This window comes from Scyliorhinus canicula, chromosome 3 (assembly GCF_902713615.1).
Source record: "Scyliorhinus canicula chromosome 3, sScyCan1.1, whole genome shotgun sequence".
Lineage (NCBI taxonomy): Eukaryota > Metazoa > Chordata > Chondrichthyes > Carcharhiniformes > Scyliorhinidae > Scyliorhinus > Scyliorhinus canicula.
In genome coordinates, this window is record NC_052148.1 from 102,900,187 (window position 1) to 102,920,717 (window position 20,531).

The following is a 20,531-nucleotide window of genomic DNA, read 5'->3' on the forward strand; positions in this document are numbered from 1 at the left end:
GCTTCGTAAATCCCACTATTGTATCTTTTATATGGTACTGCTGCCACTGTGCATTGGTAGTGAATTTTGAAGGTGATGGATGGGATGTCCATGAAGCTGGCTGCCTTGTCCTGGATGCTGTTGAGCTCCTTGAAGTTTGTTGCAGCTGTACTCATCCAGGCAAGTGGTAAATATTCCATCACACTCCTGCCTTGTAGATTCACTTTGGGGAGTCGGGGGCTGAGTTACTCTGGAATTGACACTGATTCCCTTAATTCCCCCTTCCTCTCAATTTCTGAGATGACCACATTTTGGCACTAATGTCCCAGAATCCTTTATCCATATGTCCAGTTAGGTGAAGTTTGGGCTTTACATTTATTTGCAATAAATACAACCTTTAGATACTTAAGTCACATGTGAGCTCCTGGTTATTCTGTGCATCCAGGAATGTCCCCATCAAGCATGGTGAAGGACTTCAGAGATTCGAAATGGAGAGATTGATTAAAAAAAGGGTGGAGCGATCAACCAAGAAAAGGCCAGTTGGTCTTGCGTCGGTTGGGAACTTACTGGATATGATCATCATCAGGGATAGAATAAACTTTCATTTGAAGGGGTGTGGGTTAATCAAAGGTAGTTAATATGGATTTGTTGATGGCAAATGTTTTGACTGACTTGATTGAATTTTTTGATAAGGTAACAGAGAAAATTGATCAAGATAATGTAGTAGATGTGGTACATTTCAACTTTCGGAATACATTCACCAAATTGTCACACAAGAAGCTAATTAAAAAGGGAGTAGCCCATGGAATTAAGGTGAAAGTGGCAGAATTGCCACAAAATTGGCAGAGTGACATGAAATAAAGGGGAGTAGTGGAAGATTGTTTTTAATGATTTGCCGTGGGGTTAGTTGTGGACTCAGTAGAAGCATTACATAAAGTTTGCAAATGATACAGAAATTGGCGGAGCAATAGATCATGATTTAGATAGTTACTGGCTTCAAGTTGACTTAGCCAGGATGATGAAATGGGGAGAAGAATGAAATATAGAGCTTAATGCGTAAGATTGATATAAATTTTGATAAGCGTAGATGAGCAGAGAGATCTTGATCTCCATATAAACAAATCATTGCAGTTCGCCTACCGCGGCAACCAATCCACAGCAGACGCAATCCCTCTGGCCCTACAATCACCTCTTAAACATCTTGACAACAAGGACACCTATGTCAGACTGCTGTTCATAGACTACAGCTCCGCCTTCAACACCATTATCCAAACGAGACTAATAACCAAACTCTGCAACCTTGGACTTGACCCCTCCCTATGCAGCTGGATCCCTGACTTCCTCACCAACAGACCAGAATCTGTCAGGATAGGCAACAACACCTCCTCCACAATAGTCCTCAACAATGGGGCCCCGCAAGGATGTGACCTCTGTCCTCTACTGTACTCCCTGTACACACACGACTGTGTGGCGAGATTCAACTCCAATTCAATCTATAAGTTTGCAGCTGATACGACTGTGGTGGGTCTTATCTCAAACAACGACGAATCAGACTACAGAAGGGAGATAGATCACTTGGTTGCATGGTGTACCCAAAACAACCTCTCTCTAAATGCTGGAAAGACCAAGGAACTGATCATCGACTTAAGGAACCGTAGCACAACCCCCCCCCCCCCCCCACCCCCCCCCCCCCCCCCCCCCCCCCCCCCGTCTACCGTCTACATCAATGGCTCCCAAGTAGAGATGGTCAATAGCTTTAAGTTCCTGGGGGTCACCATCACCAACAGTCTGTCCTGGTCCACTCACGTTGATGCAACAGTCAAGAAAACCCAACAACGTCTCTACTTGTCTGCACCAACTCTCTCAAACTTCTACAGATGTGCCATAGGGAGCATCCTATCCGGCTGTATTACAGCTTGGTATGGCAACTGCTCAGCCCAAGATTGCAAGAAACTAGAGTGTGATGAGCTCAATTCAACACATCACACAAGCTTGCCATTTTCCCATTGATTCTGTATATACCTCCCGCTGTCTCAGAAAGGCAGACAGCATTGTCAGAGACCCATCACACCCATGCTTTTCCCTCTTCCAGCCCCTTCCATCGGGCAGAAGATACAGAAGTCTGAAGACCCGCACATCCAGAAATAGGAACAGCTTCTTCCCCACAGTTACTAGAATCCTCAACACCTCTCCCTTCGACTGATCTATTCCATGGAAGAACACTTCACGACGCCCTATGTTGCTCTTGTTTGGCCTTGTTCCGCACTGTAACCAATCACTATTTGCTGCTGCACCACTGTCAATGTTCTCTGTTGATTATTATTTTGTCTACTATGTACGTACGTACTGTGTACGTTCCTCTGGCCTCAGAAAAATACTTTTCACTGTACTTCAGCACATGTGACAATAGAAATCAATCAATCAATTTAGGGTGGGCAAAAAAAGTATTTGGTTTTCTTGAGATTATGAATAGAGGAATAAAATGCAAAAGGAAATAAATCACGTTAGAACTTTTGTAAATCACTGGTTATGTCTCAGCTGAAGTATTGCAGACAGTTTTGGGCAACAGTTTTGGGAGGTATATTCAGGAAAAGATGCAAAGGCATGAGAAAGAATACAGAAGAGGTTGACCAGGATGCTTGAAAGATAAGATACTTCAGTTCTGAAGTGAGGTTGGAAAACTTAGGCCTGTTCTTCTTGGAACAGAGATGTTGAAAACATGACTTGATAAAGGTTTTCAAAGTGATGATGGAATAGAGGGTGAAAACATTCCTCTGGGGAGAGACTCAATAACTGGAGATCACAGATACAAAATCATTGGGGAAAGATCTAGAGGAGGAATATTTTTCACTTGGGGTGTTGTCAGGATCTGGAATGTTGAACCTCAACCTGAAAAAGTAGTAGAAGTGATTCCATAGAAAATTTCAGAAGAGAATTCAACAAGTACTTGAGGATGAGGAATTTACAGGTTATAGAAAAAGCCGGATCTGGGACACCACACCACTGCTCTATCACAGAGTATTACATTCTGAATATCTCCCCTGTTCTGTATGTGAATTAATAGGGGATGTAATTTCACCTCTCTTTCTGCACGCATCCTCAATGCAATGGGATTATTGGCTTGATTGCAAAGCATTCATTATTCTCAGATTCAACCTCCCCATTCTGCAAGATACTGTCGAGCTCTTTTATTATTTTGAAAGCACTGAGAATATGCTTAATGGACTTAACTTGCTCCTGGCAGTATTCAAGGATTGTAATATGCTTTAAGAAAATGCAAATATATTTTTTTCATTCTTTCACTGTATCTGAGAGTCATTAGCTAGACGAAAAGTCATTGCCTGTCCTACATTTCCTTTGAGTCGGTGGAATGAGTCAGCTTCCTAAACCACTGCAGTTGTTATGGTGTAGGAACACTCACCATGCTGTTAGGGAGGGAGTTTGAGGACGTGGATTCAGCAATGGTGAAGGAACGACGCTATGCAGTCAACGCCTGTTATTTGGGGGGTTCTGTCCCTGCAAGATCTCACAAATGGTGAAATCACAAACCACCAATGCCGTTTGTAATGGAACTGTTGCAGCCATCCCCAAATTTCAGGTTTTTACATTAGTGCAGTCAAAAAAATCTATTTTTTGATTAAATTGAAGACAATTTTATGGAAGAAATTTATTGTCCACAGAAGAAAACAAAAACAATTAAAAACTTTTCAATTGCAGAATACAAAAGTATTCTCCATTTTCTCTTAAGTGTGGACCTCCTGTTCACAAAAGTTAACTTGGCTTTACGACTACCAGAAACATTAACACTTCAGACTTTCCAATGTACCCGATTGTGGATTCATTCACAGAGTATTCCCTGGGCAACATGAAAGCACTTATTTTGCAGTCCATCTAGGATTGTGACTTTCTGTTCAAGTGTCTTCAGCTTCTTGGCACTTTTTCAGCTTGGCTATGCCACACATTTTTAATTAAGTATTGTACTGTCTTGTAAATGTACTGCAAAATACTGTGAATCACAGGATGCAACCTGCATCCATGTGGAGACTGCATGTGCGCAGTGAGGGACATTTGCAGTGCACGCTTTCTTAGAGGAGCAGAGTACAAACAGAATTATTTTAATGATTTTGGTAACCAATCACCGTTTGCCGGTGTACCATTTGTCAATGTTCTCTGTTGATTATTTTTTTGGCTACTACGTACGTACTATGTAGATTACCTCGGCCGCAGAAAAATGCTTTTCACTGTACTTCGGTACATGTGACAATAAACCAAATCAACCAATCAATCACCTCCTTTGTTTAACTCTTTTGTCTATGTTTAGACTAAGGCTGTAACGTCAATAGTGAGTGGCCTGGAAGAACCCAAACTAAGAGTCAGTGAGCAGGGTACTGTTGAGTAAATGTCTCTTGAAAGCGCTGTCAGCAACCCCTCCCATCACTTTGCTGATGATCCAGAGTGGACTGAGGGCGGTAATCGGCTGGATTGGATTTGTTCTGCTTTTTGTAGGCTGTGCATACCTGGACTTTTTTCCATTTGCTGGTCAGATGTCAGTGTTCTAGCCGTACTGAAACAGCTTGGCTGGGGGCATGGCTGGTTTTGGAGCATATGTCTTCCATACTATAGATGGAATGTTCTCAGGTCCCATAATCTTTGGGGTGTGCGGGTTTATTAATCAAGAAACACTGGCCAAGGGTACATTTAGGATTAAAATACAGTTGCAAAGTTACTTGATGGAGGAAAGAAATGGTTGAAGGGGAAGTTATTGGCTATTACTCACTGGCGAGGTTGATTATCTTCCATGTGTCAAAAGGTGGCTCATGACTCCTATTATTTTGGATCTGCCGACTTTATGTCATGTAGAATAGTTGTTGTCATGTGGGATGTCTGGTTGTGTATTATCAGTTCGGATCATAGCTTGCTCCTTTCGCTGCTCTCACTTTTCTTCTTCATTTTGTTGTCAAAATGGTGGAATCCTTCCTATTGACTCAGCTGCCAACTGGTTCGGTCCAAGGCATTGGTCTCCCAGGAGTAGATAACAATGTTGCACTTCTTCATGTTGGTTTTCAGCACATTTGTGAAGCACTTCTTCTGTTCCTCTCCATGTCTACACTGACTGATGTGGCCTGTTATCTGACATATGAACTGTATGAATAACCTAGCAAAGGTGATGATGATCATAGCCTTGATGCTTGTGGTGCCTGTTTTTGAGAGGACACTACTGGGTCATCTTTCCTCCCACTTAATATGTAAGATGTTCTGCAGGTAGCACCGATGGTGTGACTCTTGTGCTTTGAGGTGTCTCCGATACTTTGTCCATGTTTCAGGAAGGGATCATGGGTACATGATAGATCTTGAGCTTGGTTTCAATTTTTATGTTGCGTTGTTTAAACACTCACTTCCTCAAGTAGTCAAAGACTACACCAGCAGATTTCTGGCAATGCTATATTTTGTTATCAATGTCAGCCTCCTGGGGAAGATAACTTCCAAGAGTCAGAGAGGTTTACAGCATGAAAACAGGCCCTTCGGCCCAACTTTGCCATGCCACCCAGTTTTTACTACTATGCTAGTCCCAATTGCCCACATTTGGCCCATAACCCTCTATACCCAGCTTTCCCATATAACTGTCGAAATGCCTTTTAAAAGACAAAATTGTACCCGCCTCTACTACTGCCTCTGGCAGCTTGTTCCAGACACTCACCACCCGCTGTGTAAAACAATTGCCCCTCTGGACCCTTTTGTGTATCTCCCCTCTTATCTTTAAACCTATGCCTCTAGTTTTAGACTCCCCTACCTTTGGGAAAAGATGTTGACTATCTATGCCTTATCTATGTCTTCTGTTGTCAAGCCAATTTTGTACCCAATTGGCTACACCCTGGATCCCGTGAGATTTAACCTTATGCAACAACCTACCATGCGATACCTTATCAAAGGCCTTGCTAAAGTCCATGTAGACAACGTCAACTGCATTGCCTTCATCTATCTTATCTATGCCCCTCATGGGCAGCACAATGGCATAGTGATTAGCATTGCTGCCTCACGGCGCCGAGGTCCCAGGTTCAATCCCGGCTCTGGGTCACTGTCCATGTGGAGTTTGCACATTCTTCCCGTGTTTGCGTGGGTTTTGTCCCCACAACCCAAAGATGTGCAGGGTAGGTGGATTGGCCACACTAAATTGTCCCTTAATTGGAAAAAATGAATTAGGTACTGTAAATTAAAAAAAAAAAATCTATGCCCCTCATTATTTTATAGACCTCTATATGATCACCCCTAAGTCTCCTACGCTCCAGGGAAAAATATCCCAGTCTATCCAGCCCCTCCTTATAACTCAAATCACCAGGTCCCGGTAGCATCCTAGTAATTTTTTTCGGCACTCTTTCTAGTTTAATAATATCCTTTGTATAATAGGGTGACCAGAACTGTACACAGTATTCCAAGTATGGTCTTACTAATGCCTTGTACAACATCAACAAGATGTCCCAACTCCTGTAATCAATATTCTGACATCACCAATGTTTCCCCAAGTTCCCTAACCATGCCTTTCTCAACAGTAAATACCAATGAGAAATATTCATTTAGGATCTCACCCATCTCTTGTGGATCTGCACATAGATGACCTTGTAGATCCTTAAGAGGCCCTACTCTCTTCCTCATTATTCTTTTTCCTTTGTTTTTGTAGAAGCTCTTTGGATTCTCTTTTGCTTTATCTGCCAAAGCAATCTCATGTCCCCTTTTTGCCCTCCTGATTGCTCTCTTAATTCTACTCCAACAACCTCTACTCCTCAAGGGATCCACTTGAACCCAGCTGCTGATGCATCTCATGGCCTCCTCCTTCTTTTTGACCAGGGTCTCAATATCCCAAGTCATCCAAGGTCCCCTACTTCTACCAACCTTGCCCTTCACTCTAAAGGAATGTGCTTTTTCAGAACCCTGGTTAACACACTTTTGAATGCCTCCCACTTACCAGCCGTCCCATTGCCTGCCAATAGATTCCCCCAATCAACTTTTGAAAGTTCCTGTCTAATATCATCAAAATTGGCCTTGCCCCAGTTTAGAATTTTAACTTTTGGGCCAGACCTATCATTCTCCAAAGCTGTCGTAAAACTAATGGAATTATGGTCACTGGTCCCAAAGTGATCCCTCACTAACACCCGCCACCTGCCCTTATTTCCAAAGAGGAGGTCATGTTTTGCCCCCTCTCTAGTCAGGCCATCCACATACTGAATGAAAAATTCCTCCTGAATATACTCAACAAATTTCTCTTCATCAAAGCCCCTAATGCTATGGCTGCCCCAGTCAGTGTTGGGAAAGTTAAAGTCCCCAACTATTACAACGCCATTTTTCTTGCAGCCATCTGTAATCTCCTTACATATTTGCTCCTCAGTTTCTCACTGACTATTTGGGGGCCTGTAGTACAATCCTATCAAAGTGATCTCTCCCTTCTTATTTTTCAGTTCTATCCATATAGACTCAGTGCGCGAACCCTCGGATAAATCCCCTCACGGTACTGCCATGGTATTCTCCCTAATCAAAAATGCAACTCCCCCTCCTCTCTTACCTCCTGTTCTATCTTTCCTACAGCATCTGTACCCTGGAACATTGAGCTGCCAGTCCTGCCCCTCCATTAGCCGTGTTTCAGTAATAGCTATAATATCTCAGTCCAATGTACCCATCCATGCCCTGCGTTCATCTGCCTTACCCGCCTTGCCCGTCAGGCCTCTCGCATTGAAATAAATGCAGTTTAATCTAGATTTCCCTTGCTCTCTGCCCTGCTTTCTCAGACCATCTGTCTGGCCATGTTTTGTGCACTCTCCCTGTGTTTTATTTATCTTCGCCTTACTGGACCCATTCACTGAGTTACCACAGTCTCTGTACTCTGTATTGTGACCCTTTTTGATTTTTGACTTCGGTTTCTCTGCCTTTCACTTTTCCCCTTACTGCCTTTTGTTTCTCTCCCCACTTTATTTCTTCCGACTTCCTGCATCGGTTCCCATCCCCTGCCACATTAGTTTAAACCCTCCCCAACAGCAGTAGCAAACACTCCCCCTTGTTGAAGCTTCGAGGTTGCTGTAGAGTAAAGGACAGGAGTTCCACATAACACCTTTATTTCTTTGATTCCAACTTCTCACACACATCTCCATCAACAAATAATGCCACATGTAAACCCCTTTGACTTCTGTTGGATAATTGACATCAAATTAGTATTTAATTGGAAGGTCGATTAACCTATTCCTAACGCCCCTAGGACATTGGTTTCAAGATATTGTAATGTTGACAGTTTCCAGGCACTCATCATGATTCCTAATTAATGGGGCTGGGCATGTGCACTTGGAGCTAGCTGATGGAGGATTTTGTTCTGCTGCATGTTGACTCTTGTTGCACGTTTTGCTATGGGTGTAAAACGCGTTTATTGGAGTGTATTAACACGCCTCCGTTTAAAGGCCGTGTGCTTAACACTACTAGGCTCTATGTATGTATTTTCAGCTCAGGAGTCGCCAGATGCCGTATAGACACCTCACAAATATTCCAAGGTCAGGTTCAAAGTAATAAAACGATACACCGATTAGTAAGTTCCAAACGATCAATATTTATTACACAATTATAATAAATACGCATGCACACGCTAAGGGACTAAGCTATGACTAAACTAAGCAATCAGAATACTTAACTAAACAGGAACAGGCAAGGTCAGGGAGCGAGGCCTTCGTTCCGGTCTTGGTCTGCAACCTTCAGAAAGCGTGCTGGTCACTGGGGGTCTAGAGGGCCTGGTTCGCGTAGCGAGCGTCGTATTGGCACTTACGGTTCGGCGGCTGGTGCTCAACGGCTGGAGTCAGGATACAATTCGAAGTTCTTGGTCAAAGCCGGAGCACGAAACAACAGACAGGACCATGGGTGGGGGTCTATCTTTTATAGGGGTCCCCAATGTCCTTGCCTTTTCCTGGGCGGGCTTTACCTTCAGGTATCGATTGGATCGCTCCCAATCGATATCTTTTGAATTCCTCCAATGTGAGGGTCTCTCTTGATGGCGGGAGCGGTTTCTATAGTGGATACTTCTGGTGCCGCTCTGTCTGGACACCCACTCAAAGTATCTTATTCAAACCCAAATGTTGCCATTGTGTGTGCCTAGATCTGGACTGCCTCATTAGTATGTAAAGCGTTCTGCCATTATCACCTTTGGTTTGAGATCTTCCACCTGGCCAGAAACTAGTTTTGCTGCTTGCAAAATGCTAATGAGTGTTTGCAGGCTGCTGCCTTGGCTAAACTGCTTTTTCCCTGCAGTCTTAGCGATTCTCCATTTTGTTTAGTTCAGTGTCCATTTTAGGTGGCTACAGTGGCTACACTCTTTAGTGCTTTTTTCTTGTTGCTTCAGAAAATATGTCTATGATGCTCGAGAAATCCATTTAGCATCATTGGCATATTGGAGCTCACTGACTGAGGCCAGGATGATCTTAATTTTTGATTGAAGTCATCTGAGATTAAAGAATTTACCATCAATTTGATAAATAAGTTGGTTGGATGCCAGCAGGAGCTTGTCTCTAGTCAGATGAAGCATGGCGATGAGAAAGATTGAAAAAAGAGTTGGAGAGATGATGCAACCTTGTTTTACTCCTGTCCTGACCTCAAGAGTTCGCGATGTTACAATGCGCAACTTATTTACAATTGGCTAAATTCTGATTTTGGACAGTCTTTTGCTTAGAATATTTGTAATATGTAATAAATTTCTGAATATTAATTTCAATATGATGCAGTAATGTAAAAGCATTCTAAAATCACCTGTATAATTTTAGGGGCATTGACATTTTTATTAAAGTTTATTAAATCGGTGGAGAGTTTTTTGTGTGGCGAAGCAAGGGCGCTTGGCACAGACCTCGAAGTAAGTTTTGTTAGGAGATGCAGGCGATTGAGTTCTGGGTAACTTAGCTGGTAATTATCAGGCACAATTTAATTCTAATCAACTAAAATTAATTCTTAAACAGGCTGGGCATTTTAAAGGTGAAAAGCAGCTCAAATTGCCTTGCCAGAAGCAATCCTCAGTGAACAATCAGGTTTTGTCCTGTTGCACCATTTCCTGTTTTCATGGAAATATGCTTTATGTCCAATCACTGTAGAGAAACAGTAAGAATAGTCAGTTCCTTCCTGGCTTTGGATACACACCAAAGGGATGTGTACAATTCCTGAAGTTGACCTTTTCCATTCCCCTCCTGCAAGTGAAATCCTTTGTTCATTAACCAAAATCCATCTTTTAAAACAGATCCGTGCTCATTTCCTAGAAATCTTGTGATAACGGAGCATTTATATTTAAAGCAGCATTATATGATTCATTCAGGTGAGAATGTGTGTTTTTAAGGTCTCTGTATTTTTTAAGCGTATTGAAATTCGTGGCTTAACTGTATTAGTAGAATCATGGTGATGTGCAGAGTTTTTCCCACAATAAAACACTGCTTACACAAAGCATGTGTAAGGTAGCACGGTGATAAAGTACCGTCCTAGCGGCATATTTAATATTGAATTTAACAGTTAACCATCTTTAAATAGGCAGTTAAAAACTGAGGGCTGAAATAGGTCTGGACAGCTGATTCTGTGCCCTTAGCTTAGAGAAAGGAAATCTGACCACCATTTTTGCTCTTGGTCTCTATTGAGAGATTTATGTCGGTAGATGTTAGCTACCATGCTCCTGCAAGAAATTAGTGCCGTCAAGTGATATGGGGAAAATAATGCTTAGAAAACATTAGCAAGAGGAGGAATTGGGGATTAGATTTAAATAGGAGAAATAGAATTCTTACATGGACTGCGGCTGCAAAGTAACATTTATAAAATGTCACTATACGTTTACTATAGCACATAAGTGCCGCAGAATGGATTCTTATGTATGAGAAGAGGTTTTTTTTTGAGCATTCATTGCTTTAAAATACACCCTGTTGTATTGAAGGTATTTGCAAAATGATTGTCTAACTCTGTAATGCTGAGTATTGAAATTATACAATTATTTCAATATATAGATTCGTAGAATGACTTCACCTTAGAAAACATAACCAAATTGGAATCCTGTTCTGAAATCAATGCAAAAATATTAAATAATTAAGATAAGTTTGCGCATTGAGCTGCTCGTAAAGTATAACTTTGCTCAACAATAAGATCCAATATTCGCTGCCTCCTGAAAAGCTAGCACAAATTGTCATTACAGATCAAAATAAATCTTGCTTACAATGGCTGCTTAGAGCTTCACTCAAAATCTATAGCTTTCAAATCTGGCTAATAATTGAATTGCAAACTTATGTTCTCAGAGCCATATTTGAATGTTATTATTTTCTGATTTATTGAGTATTGATTCAGTATTTGTCAGGAACAAATTATATTAAAGTATTTATGGTGGAATCAACACAGTTGGCAATATAGATGCCATGTTGCATTGTTATTTTGCCATTTTAAAATCATATTTTGAAGATATAATAATAATATTTAATACAATAATATATTGAATATATATTTAACATCGCATTTAATCATTAAATCTACAAGATCTTTTATCAGAGTAATTACACAGCAGAGCCATCAAATAAAAAGTCAGGTTAATGTTTTGGTTATAGACCCTTTCTCAAATTTTCACCTTTTTTGTTGCTAAGATGTATTTACCAGTTACTTCCTCAAGAACAGAAGGAAAGATTAGTAATCATCTTTAGACTAGTTCAGATCGTAAATGCTCAAAATATTTTCAGTGAACATAAATGTAAAGTGTATGAGGGTGATATTGTTTATTGCTAGGAACAAGGCTATGCATATTGATGCTGCCCACAAAGATTTCTGCAACCTGACCCTTTTGCAATACTTCAGCTGGGGCTTCTGATCCCGGCTGAAGCATCAGTAGGTCAGTTCAGTGCAAACATGCAAACACCTCTGGAGAAGACCATCGAGTGCAAGAAAAAACGCTCAAGACTTGCCCCTTTTTCATGACTGTGGCTTGCATATCCCCGTAAATTTCAACGGTCCCAAGACATTAAGTAAATTATTGGCGTGGGAGGTGGAGTGTTAGTTGGGTTGAGTTGGGATGGTAGTCAGATCGGCAGGGTAATCAAGGGGGGAGATGGTTGGGGCCATGTGGTTGAGTGGGGGAGGTCAGGCCGAGTTCAGGGGTGCAGTCAGGTCAGAGGATAGTGATTGGGGTGGTTAGACCAGGTATTAACCAGCATGATATTACCAGTGTTAGCATCCAGCTAAGTCTTATGTATCTGAGCCTAGTCTCTGACACTGAGCTCAAGTGTCGGGAGACATTCACAGAGGGTCCTAGGCAATGAAAATCACTCTATCAAAAGTTTCACCTTCCTGGGCAATAACAAAGAGTTCTGCAGGATCCTGACATGCATCTCCCGACTTAGTTCCACTCTCTGACAATCCAGATACCAGAGGATTTGAGCTAATCTCTTTTTCAGTATATCAAAGGAAAGATACCAATAAAATCCATTGGTAGCACCTTGAATTTATACTTGCTTGATCATTCATATCACTATTCTAACCTTAATAAAAAGAGAAAACGCTGAAAAAACTCAGCAGGTCTGGCAACATCTGTGGAAAGAGAAATGTTTCATGCCTGTATGACTCTTCAGAGCTCAGTATTTTTCTTTTAGTATGCTAACATTACTCTTCGTAGTTTTTGGAAAATCCTTGCACAAGTTTCTCAAAAGAGATCCAAAAAAAGATCCAAAGCAATTATCGGTCTCCATTATTTCAAAACTAGTTGTTGAACCATACAAACCAAGAAGTGTTCCATAACAGTTACTTTAATCTGTGTGTACTTTGCCAATTTTAAGTAGGATAGCTAACTGGCCTCAGCATTCGAAGATTAGGGAAAATAAAATTGCCCAGGGTCTCTACTCCCCATTTCTATCTATTGACCTCTTGCTGCAAGTGTGCTTGTGTGGATATCAGATAAGTACTGGAGCAGAAACCCTGTCCAGTGGCAGGAGGGTCTGTAGCCAAAGGACACAATGGCAAAATAACCACAGGGGAGATAGAAGTGTTTTTATGCAAGGCGTGATTATGATCTGCAATGCCCCTCCTGAAAAGGCGGTGAAAGCAGTTTCAAAGGGGAAATGAATATAAATTTGAAAAAGAGTAATTTGCAGGACTGCAGGGAAAAGAGACTAATTGGATGGCTGTTTCGAAAAACATAAGGAAAGATTTTCATTGATATAGCACCTGCTATAATCTCAAGATGTTCCAAGCCACAGTGAAAAATTATTTTTGAAGCGTGGTCTCTGTTCTAATGGATTGAAAAGATACGATGGGGTGGTTGGCTTCCTTCCATGTTGTATGATTCTTTGGAGTAAGTTTGATAACTCCCCAGCCTAGGCTTTCTGTTTGTTTTGGGGGGCTCCAGTACCCTGACAATATTTATATCTCAACCAATATCACATTGCTGCTTGTGGAAGCTTGCAGCGTGCGAATTGGCTGTCGTGTACGTTATGACAGTGACTAGACTTCAAAGTAGCATTTCACTGGCTGGGGAGTACTTTGAGACCTTGCAGCTGTGAGAGATATTCTATAAATAGATGGACTTCTTTTTTTCCGTTTGGCTGGGCGAGTCCAGTACCCATAGAAGGATAAGTTGACACCAGTATGAGAGTGAAAACAAAATTTATTGACGAGTTAGATAGGTTGGTGTCAGCATTACTGCGAATATGCATTTTGACTTATGTGATCCAGAGATCTAATGAGAAGAGTTCTTGCACATTCTTGTGGCGTGTTAAAGAGTGGTATGAACATTAATTCAACTGGGAATTGTGGGTATCATTTACTTCATTCCAAAAAGGGACAAAATAATTTTTAAAGTTAAAATATTAAGTATAAAGTCTCTCTCAAATGTAAAGTGCAGATAAAAGAATAGTTTTGTAGTTTGGTCATAAGGTAGAAGTTAAAAGAAAACAGAACTAGGTCAGCCTCTGGTAACATGCTATCTTTTTACATTGATGAAACAATAGGCTATAAAGAACAAGAACGAAAGACAATGTGTGGATTTTACAACAGCAACAAATGCTACCCAACCGCTGTCAAGCTGCTGGTTTACATTCTTCTTCTGATACCTCGAGGCCTTTCACTGGTTTGTCCTTCTGCTTGTCAGCGTTGTTCAAGGACTCTGGTTCAATGTTGCAATTTAGGTTTAACATCGGTTCCTCAGAATTTCTCAAAGACCGCTTCTCTGATCTACCTTAGCAGGAATAATATTTCTAATATAACATCTAAAGATTTAGCAGGATTTAGCAGACTGTCAACACTTTTCCTTGATAGGAATGATCTCATCAATATACATCCTCAAGCTTTTATAAGCCTCATCAATTTGTACTATCTGCAAGTGAATAATAACCAGATACAGTACTTCAGTCCGGGAATCTTTAGAGGCCTTTCAAAACTTCGATATCTACATCTACAACATAATCAAATTCTTTATATTCCAGTAGGATTGTTTTCTGATTTGACTACCCTTCAATACTTACAGCTTGAAGGAAACTCCCTTCGCATGCTCAGTGGTGGAATGTTCGTGGGATTGATGAGTCTTCATACACTACATCTGGCTAACAATAGAATTTCACAGATATCGAATTCCTCCTTCTGGCAGCTCACGCAACTAGAGATTCTCAATCTGCAGGGCAACTGCTTGACGTGGATTCCATCAAATAGTTTTGTTCAACTTAAGATCCTCAAAAGGCTCATCTTATCCAATAATCCAATTAAGCTGATCCATCCTTATTCATTCAATGGACTAGAAAGTCTCAGATGTCTTTATCTCAATGATGCCAAAATAAAAACCATTGCAAAAGGTGGCTTTTCTGCACTGAAGAGCTTAATACATTTAGCTCTAAATAACAATAGCCTAATTCATGTTAATTCTGATGTTTTTAAAATATTGCGCCTAGGTTATTTACGACTTGACCAGAACAACATATCCTTTATTGAATCAGATGCTTTTGAAGGAATGGCAACAACTTTAAAAGTTCTACACTTGGCCAATAATCATCTTACAATTCTACATCCTGAGGTCTTGAGGTCACTGGTTTCTCTCAATCATTTACTAATAAATAACAATCCTTGGGAGTGCAACTGTAAATTGTTACATTTGCGTAGATGGCTGTTGTCATCCTCACTTCGATTAAACATTCGTTGCCACAGTCCAGCCAGGCTGCGTGGTAAGCCCTTGCGCTATACCCGTGTAAATGAGGTCAACCAATGCAACTTGACTTTGGCACCTTTGGGATTAGATACTGAAACGGGATCCCCAACGACCAGTATAGTATTGACTTCAATGAAAACAAATAACCCAAATGTTTATTTCAAGCTGCAGAACAATTCTGTAACGGTGCAAGACTTCAAAGATTCAGTTTTTGTAGCAAAAGAAGACATTGGGCCGTTAACAAGTATGCTCCCAGGGCAGCTACCAATTGAATATGCACCTGTAAATGTAACCAGATTTACAGGTTCAGATAGGGCATCAACGTCGATCAAGCCTTTATTAACCTGTGAACAGAATTTAGTAAAGCTGAACCAAGCCTTTGATATACTCTTGGCCTTTTTTATCTTGGCGTGTGCAGCAATTTTAATCCTGATATATAAAATTCATCAGCTGCGTCAGAAACTCCAGGTTGCTGAATCTGAAGGAGACCAGGTTCTAGAATATTACAGTGTGTGTCCATATGCACGGTATTATGTGACAGACCCTGTGCAGGTTATTCCTCCAGAACCTATAGCGAATCTAGAAGTGGACCAGAGCAGTCTCCTGAAGATATCACAGCCTCCTAATCAGGCACAAGTTATTCTTTTTGAACACTCTGTTTTATGATTGTGTTTATATCTGATGTACACTGAACAGAAGTTTAACATTTAACAACAACAATAGCTATTTATGAGCAGTTAGGTGTGTTTGAATATGTGTGTGTGTTTCATTAAATTACCCTTCTTGCAAGCAACTCTAGCAGAACAACATTTTTACTATTTGATGAATTTTATCCACATGTACCAAAAATCACAATGTTTGAACTGGTATATTTTTCAGCATGGTGTCTTCCTGTTTGTTGCATTATGTGTAGCCCGAATCTGCAGCACCAACAATTCAGGAAGTTATGAAAATTAACCTTTTTTTTTACAATTGCAGCATATGGTTAACTTCAACAGCTGCAATAAAGTTTAGGTGGTATGTATTTATTAATTTAGTGCATTCAAAGTATTCAGCAGTTGGCTTCCCAGTGGATTAGCGAAATAGTTAATTTTATTATAAAGAATGGCAGTTAAGACCATAAGACATAGGAGTGGAAGTAAGGCCATTCGGCCCATCGAGTCCACTCCGCCATTCAATCATGGCTGATGGGAATTTCAACTCCACCTACCAGCATTCTCCCCGTAGCCCTTAATTCCTCGCGACATCAAGAATTTATCTATCTCTGTCTTGAAGCCATTTAGCGTCCCGGCCTCCACTGCACTCCGCGGCAATGAATTCCACAGGCCCACCACTCTCTGGCTGAAGAAATGTCTCCGCATTTCTGTTCTGAATTTACCCCCTCTAATTCTAAGGCTGTGCCCACAGGTCCTCGTCTCCTCGCCTAACGGAAACAGTTTCTTTGCGTCCACCCTTTCTAAGCCATGTATTATCTTGTAAGTTTCTATTAGATCTCCCCTTAACCTTCTAAACTCCAATGAATACAATCTCAGGATCCTCAGCCGTTCATCATGTTAGACCCGCCATTCCAGGGATCATCCGTGTGAATCTCCGCTGGACACGCTCCAGTGCCAGTATGTCCTTCCTGAGATGTGGGGCCCAAAACTGGACACAGTACTCCAAATGGGGCCTAACCAGAGCCTTATAAAGGCTCAGTAGCACATTGCTGCTTTTATATTCCAACCCTCTTGAGATAAATGACAACATTGCATTCGCTTTCTTAATCACAGATTCAACCTGCATGTTTACCTTTAGGGAATCCTCGACTAGCACTCCCAGATCCCTTTGTACTTTGGCATTATGAATTTTCTCACCGTTTAGAAAGTAGTCTATGCTTGGATTCTTTTTTCCAAAGTGCAAGACCTCACATTTTCTCACGTTGAATTGCATCAGCCATTTCCTGCACCACTCTCCCAAACTGTCTAGATCCTTCTGCAACCTCCCCACTTCCTCAGCACTACCTGCCTGACCGCCTAACTTCATATCATCGGCAAACTTCGCTAGAATGCCCCCAGTCCCTTCATCCAGATCATTAATATATATGGTGAACAGCTGTGGCCCCAACACTGAACCCTGTGGGACACCGCTGGTCACCGGCTGCCATTCCGAAAAAGAACCTTTTATCCCAACTCTCTGCCTTCTGTCAGACAGCCAATCCTCAACCCATGCCAGTAGCTCACCTCGAACACCATGGGCCCTCACCTTACTCAGCAGCCTCCTGTGTGGCACCTTATCAAAGGCCTTTTGGAAATCCAGATAGACCACATCCACTGGGTTTCCCTGGTCTAACCTACTTGTCACCTCCTCAAAGAATTCTAACAGGTTCGTCAGGCACGACCTCCCCTTACTAAATCCATGTTGACTTGTTCTAATCCGACCCTGCTCTTCCAAGAATTTAGAAATCTCATCCTTAACGATCGATTCTAGAATTTTACCAACAACCGAGGTTAGGCGAATTGGCCTATAATTTTCCATCTTTTGTCTTGATCCTTTCTTGAACAAGGGGGTTACAACAGCGATCTTCCAATCGTCCGGGACTTTCCCTGACTCCAGTGATTTTTGAAAGATCTCAACCAACGCTTCCGCTATTTCTTCAGCCACCTCTCTCAGAATTCTAGTGTAGCCCATCGGGGCCAGGAGATTTGTCAATTTTAAGACCTTTTAGCTTTTTTAGCACCATCTCTTTTGTAATGGCAACCATACTCAACTCAGCCCCCTGACCCTCTATAATTTTTGGGATATTACTCATGTCTTCCACTGTGAAGACAGACGCAAAGTACTTATTAAGTTCTCCAGCCATTTCCTCGTCTCCCATCACTAGCCTTCCGGAATCAGTTTGAATTGGCCCAATGTCTACTTTGGCCTGTCGTTTGTTTCTTATGTATTGAAAGACAATTTTACTATAATTTCTTATATTACTGGCTAGCCTGCCTTCATATTTGATCCTCTCCTTCCTTATTTGTCTCTTTGTTAACCTCTGTTTGTTTTTGTAGCCTTCCCAATCTTCTGATTTCCCAGTGCTTTTGCCCACTTTATAGGATCTCTCTTTTTCTTTGATACATTTCCTGACCTCCTTTGTCAGCCATGGCTGTCTAATCCCTCCCCGGATAATCTTTCTTTTCTTGGGGATGAACCTCTGTACAGTGTCCTCAATTATGCATACAAACTCCTGCCATTTTTGCTCTGCTGTCTTCCCCACTAGGGTCTGCTTCCAGTCGATTTTCGCCAGTTCCTCTCTCATGCCCTCGTAATTACCTTTATTTAACTGTAACACCATTACATCCGATTTTGCCTTCTCTCTTTCAAACTGCAGACTGAACTCAACCATATTATGATCGCTGCTTCCTAAGTGTTCCCTTACTTTAAGATCTTTTATAAAGTCTGGTTCATTACAGAGCACTAGGTCCAGAATAGCCTGCTCTCTTGTGGGCTCCATGACGAGCTGTTCCAAAAAGCCATCTTGTAAGCATTCCATGAATTCCTTTTCTTTGGATCCACTGGCTACGTTATTTACCCAATCCACCTGCATATTGAAGTCCCCCATGATCACCGTGACCGTGCCTTTCTGACATGCCTTTTCTATTTCCCGGTACATGTTGCGCCCCTGGTCCTGACCACTGTTAGGAGATCTGTACATAACTCCCATTATGGTTTTTTTGCCTTTGTGGTTCCTCAATTCTACCCACACAGACTCCACATCATCCGACCCTATGTCGTTTAGTGCCATAGATTTAATTTTGTTCTTAACTAACAAGGCAACCCCACCCCCTCGGCCCACCTCCCTGTCTTTTCGATAGGTTGTACATCCTTGGATGTTTAACTGCCAGTCCTGAACCCCCTGCAGCCATGTCTCTGTGATGCCAACCACATCATAATCATTCACGATGATCTGTGCCATTAGTTCGTCTACTTTGTTACAAATGCTACGAGCATTCAGGTAAAGTACCTTAATGCTAACTTTCTTATCATTACAGATATTGGAAGTCCTAAGATGTCCAAAGTTATCCTTCCTTTTTGTTGAATTCCTAGTCTGCATCAAGCTTAAATCCACCTGCCTACATGTTATCCTCCTGCGTATCTTGCCATTTAGCTCCATGCTCCCTGTCGCTTTCACTTTCCCTTCCCCCCAACTCCGAAGTTTAAGCTTTCGTAGTTAAGCAATAAATACCCTGTGAGCAAAAGTTATGTGTGGATTTCTTGAGTTCTTGTTCATATTAAAGATGTACTTGCAATTATGCTCCTGCATCAATGCCATGTTTTAGTTTGAAATTTAAGTGATAGGAAGAGCTGCACCTAAAGAGTGTATGCCTTTTGGAGATTTTACTGGATGAAAAAATGATATACATGATTTAATTTAAAATTTACTTTTAAAAGTTATAAATAAAACAGTAGAATATTGCATCTGGTGAGACACTGAACATCTGAGGTTCCAATTGTTTATAACACAATCGCATCAAATTATGATGGTGCCATTATAAACATGCCATCATGGTTGTTTGTCGGTCCATGGCGAATGCATCAAAAGTTTAAAGCAGAACTTCTAAAGAAGTGCATCAATGATCCCAGAATGATGATTTTTTCTATTATAAAGAAGGTTTTCTTCTCATCTGTTTTGTATTCTGACATTACTTTCTGACCTATGAAAAGTAGACACCAGCTGATGCCAGCAATTTATGTCATAAATATTAATTAAAGCAGAGTGCATTATGTAAATTGTGGCTATCTTACATTTTGATTGTGCTTGCCCTACAGACAAAAACTAATCAAAGGCATTGTTCTCACCTTTACTTTATGGTCAGCTTTTCCAAACTTTGTAAAGATATGATCGCTGCAATGCTACTTTTTTGATCAATAAATACTACACTTAGCCCTCAGGGCTACATGTAGATTTAGTCTTTGTTTCATTTTTAGTATTTTACATAAAATTTTATGAGACAAGGTTTTTAACTTCAGGTGTTAATGCAATCTAACGCAAATAAAATGAAATTGAAAAGAATATGTACTTTTCCAGATGATTCCAGGAAAAATGGGTCTTTCTCTGGTTGACGAACTGTAACTAGCGGGATGCTGCAGGGGTCAGACCTTCGACCTCAATTGTTCACATTCTATATAATGATCTGCAAGCAGGGACAGAGTGTAACATAGCAAAATTTGCAGGTGATTCCAAAATAGATGGGAAAGCAGGCAGTGAAGAGGAGATAAAGATTTGACAGATGGATATACATAGGCTAGGAGATTGGGCTGAAGTTTGGCAGATGGAGTTAAATGTAGATAAGTGTGAGATAATCCATTTTGGCCAAAAAAGCAGAAAGGCAAATTATTATCTAAAATGGAAAGCAGATTCAAAGTGCGT

General features: G+C 41.1%; 2 protein-coding genes across 3 annotated transcripts in view; both read left to right on the forward strand.

The window, feature by feature from the left end:
- ipo11 (importin 11) overlaps positions 1-20,531 on the forward strand; it is a 712,587-nt gene that overhangs the window by 556,073 nt on the left and 135,983 nt on the right. The gene's annotated exons all lie outside the window — the stretch shown is intronic.
- On the forward strand, positions 10,148-20,064 carry LOC119962845 (leucine-rich repeat-containing protein 70-like). Its single transcript, XM_038791007.1, has 3 exons — positions 10,148-10,303; positions 13,953-16,249; positions 19,317-20,064. The coding sequence occupies exons 1-2, from the start codon at positions 10,291-10,293 to the stop codon at positions 15,803-15,805; spliced, it is 1,866 nt and encodes a 621-aa protein (XP_038646935.1). The 5' UTR covers positions 10,148-10,290; the 3' UTR covers positions 15,806-16,249; positions 19,317-20,064.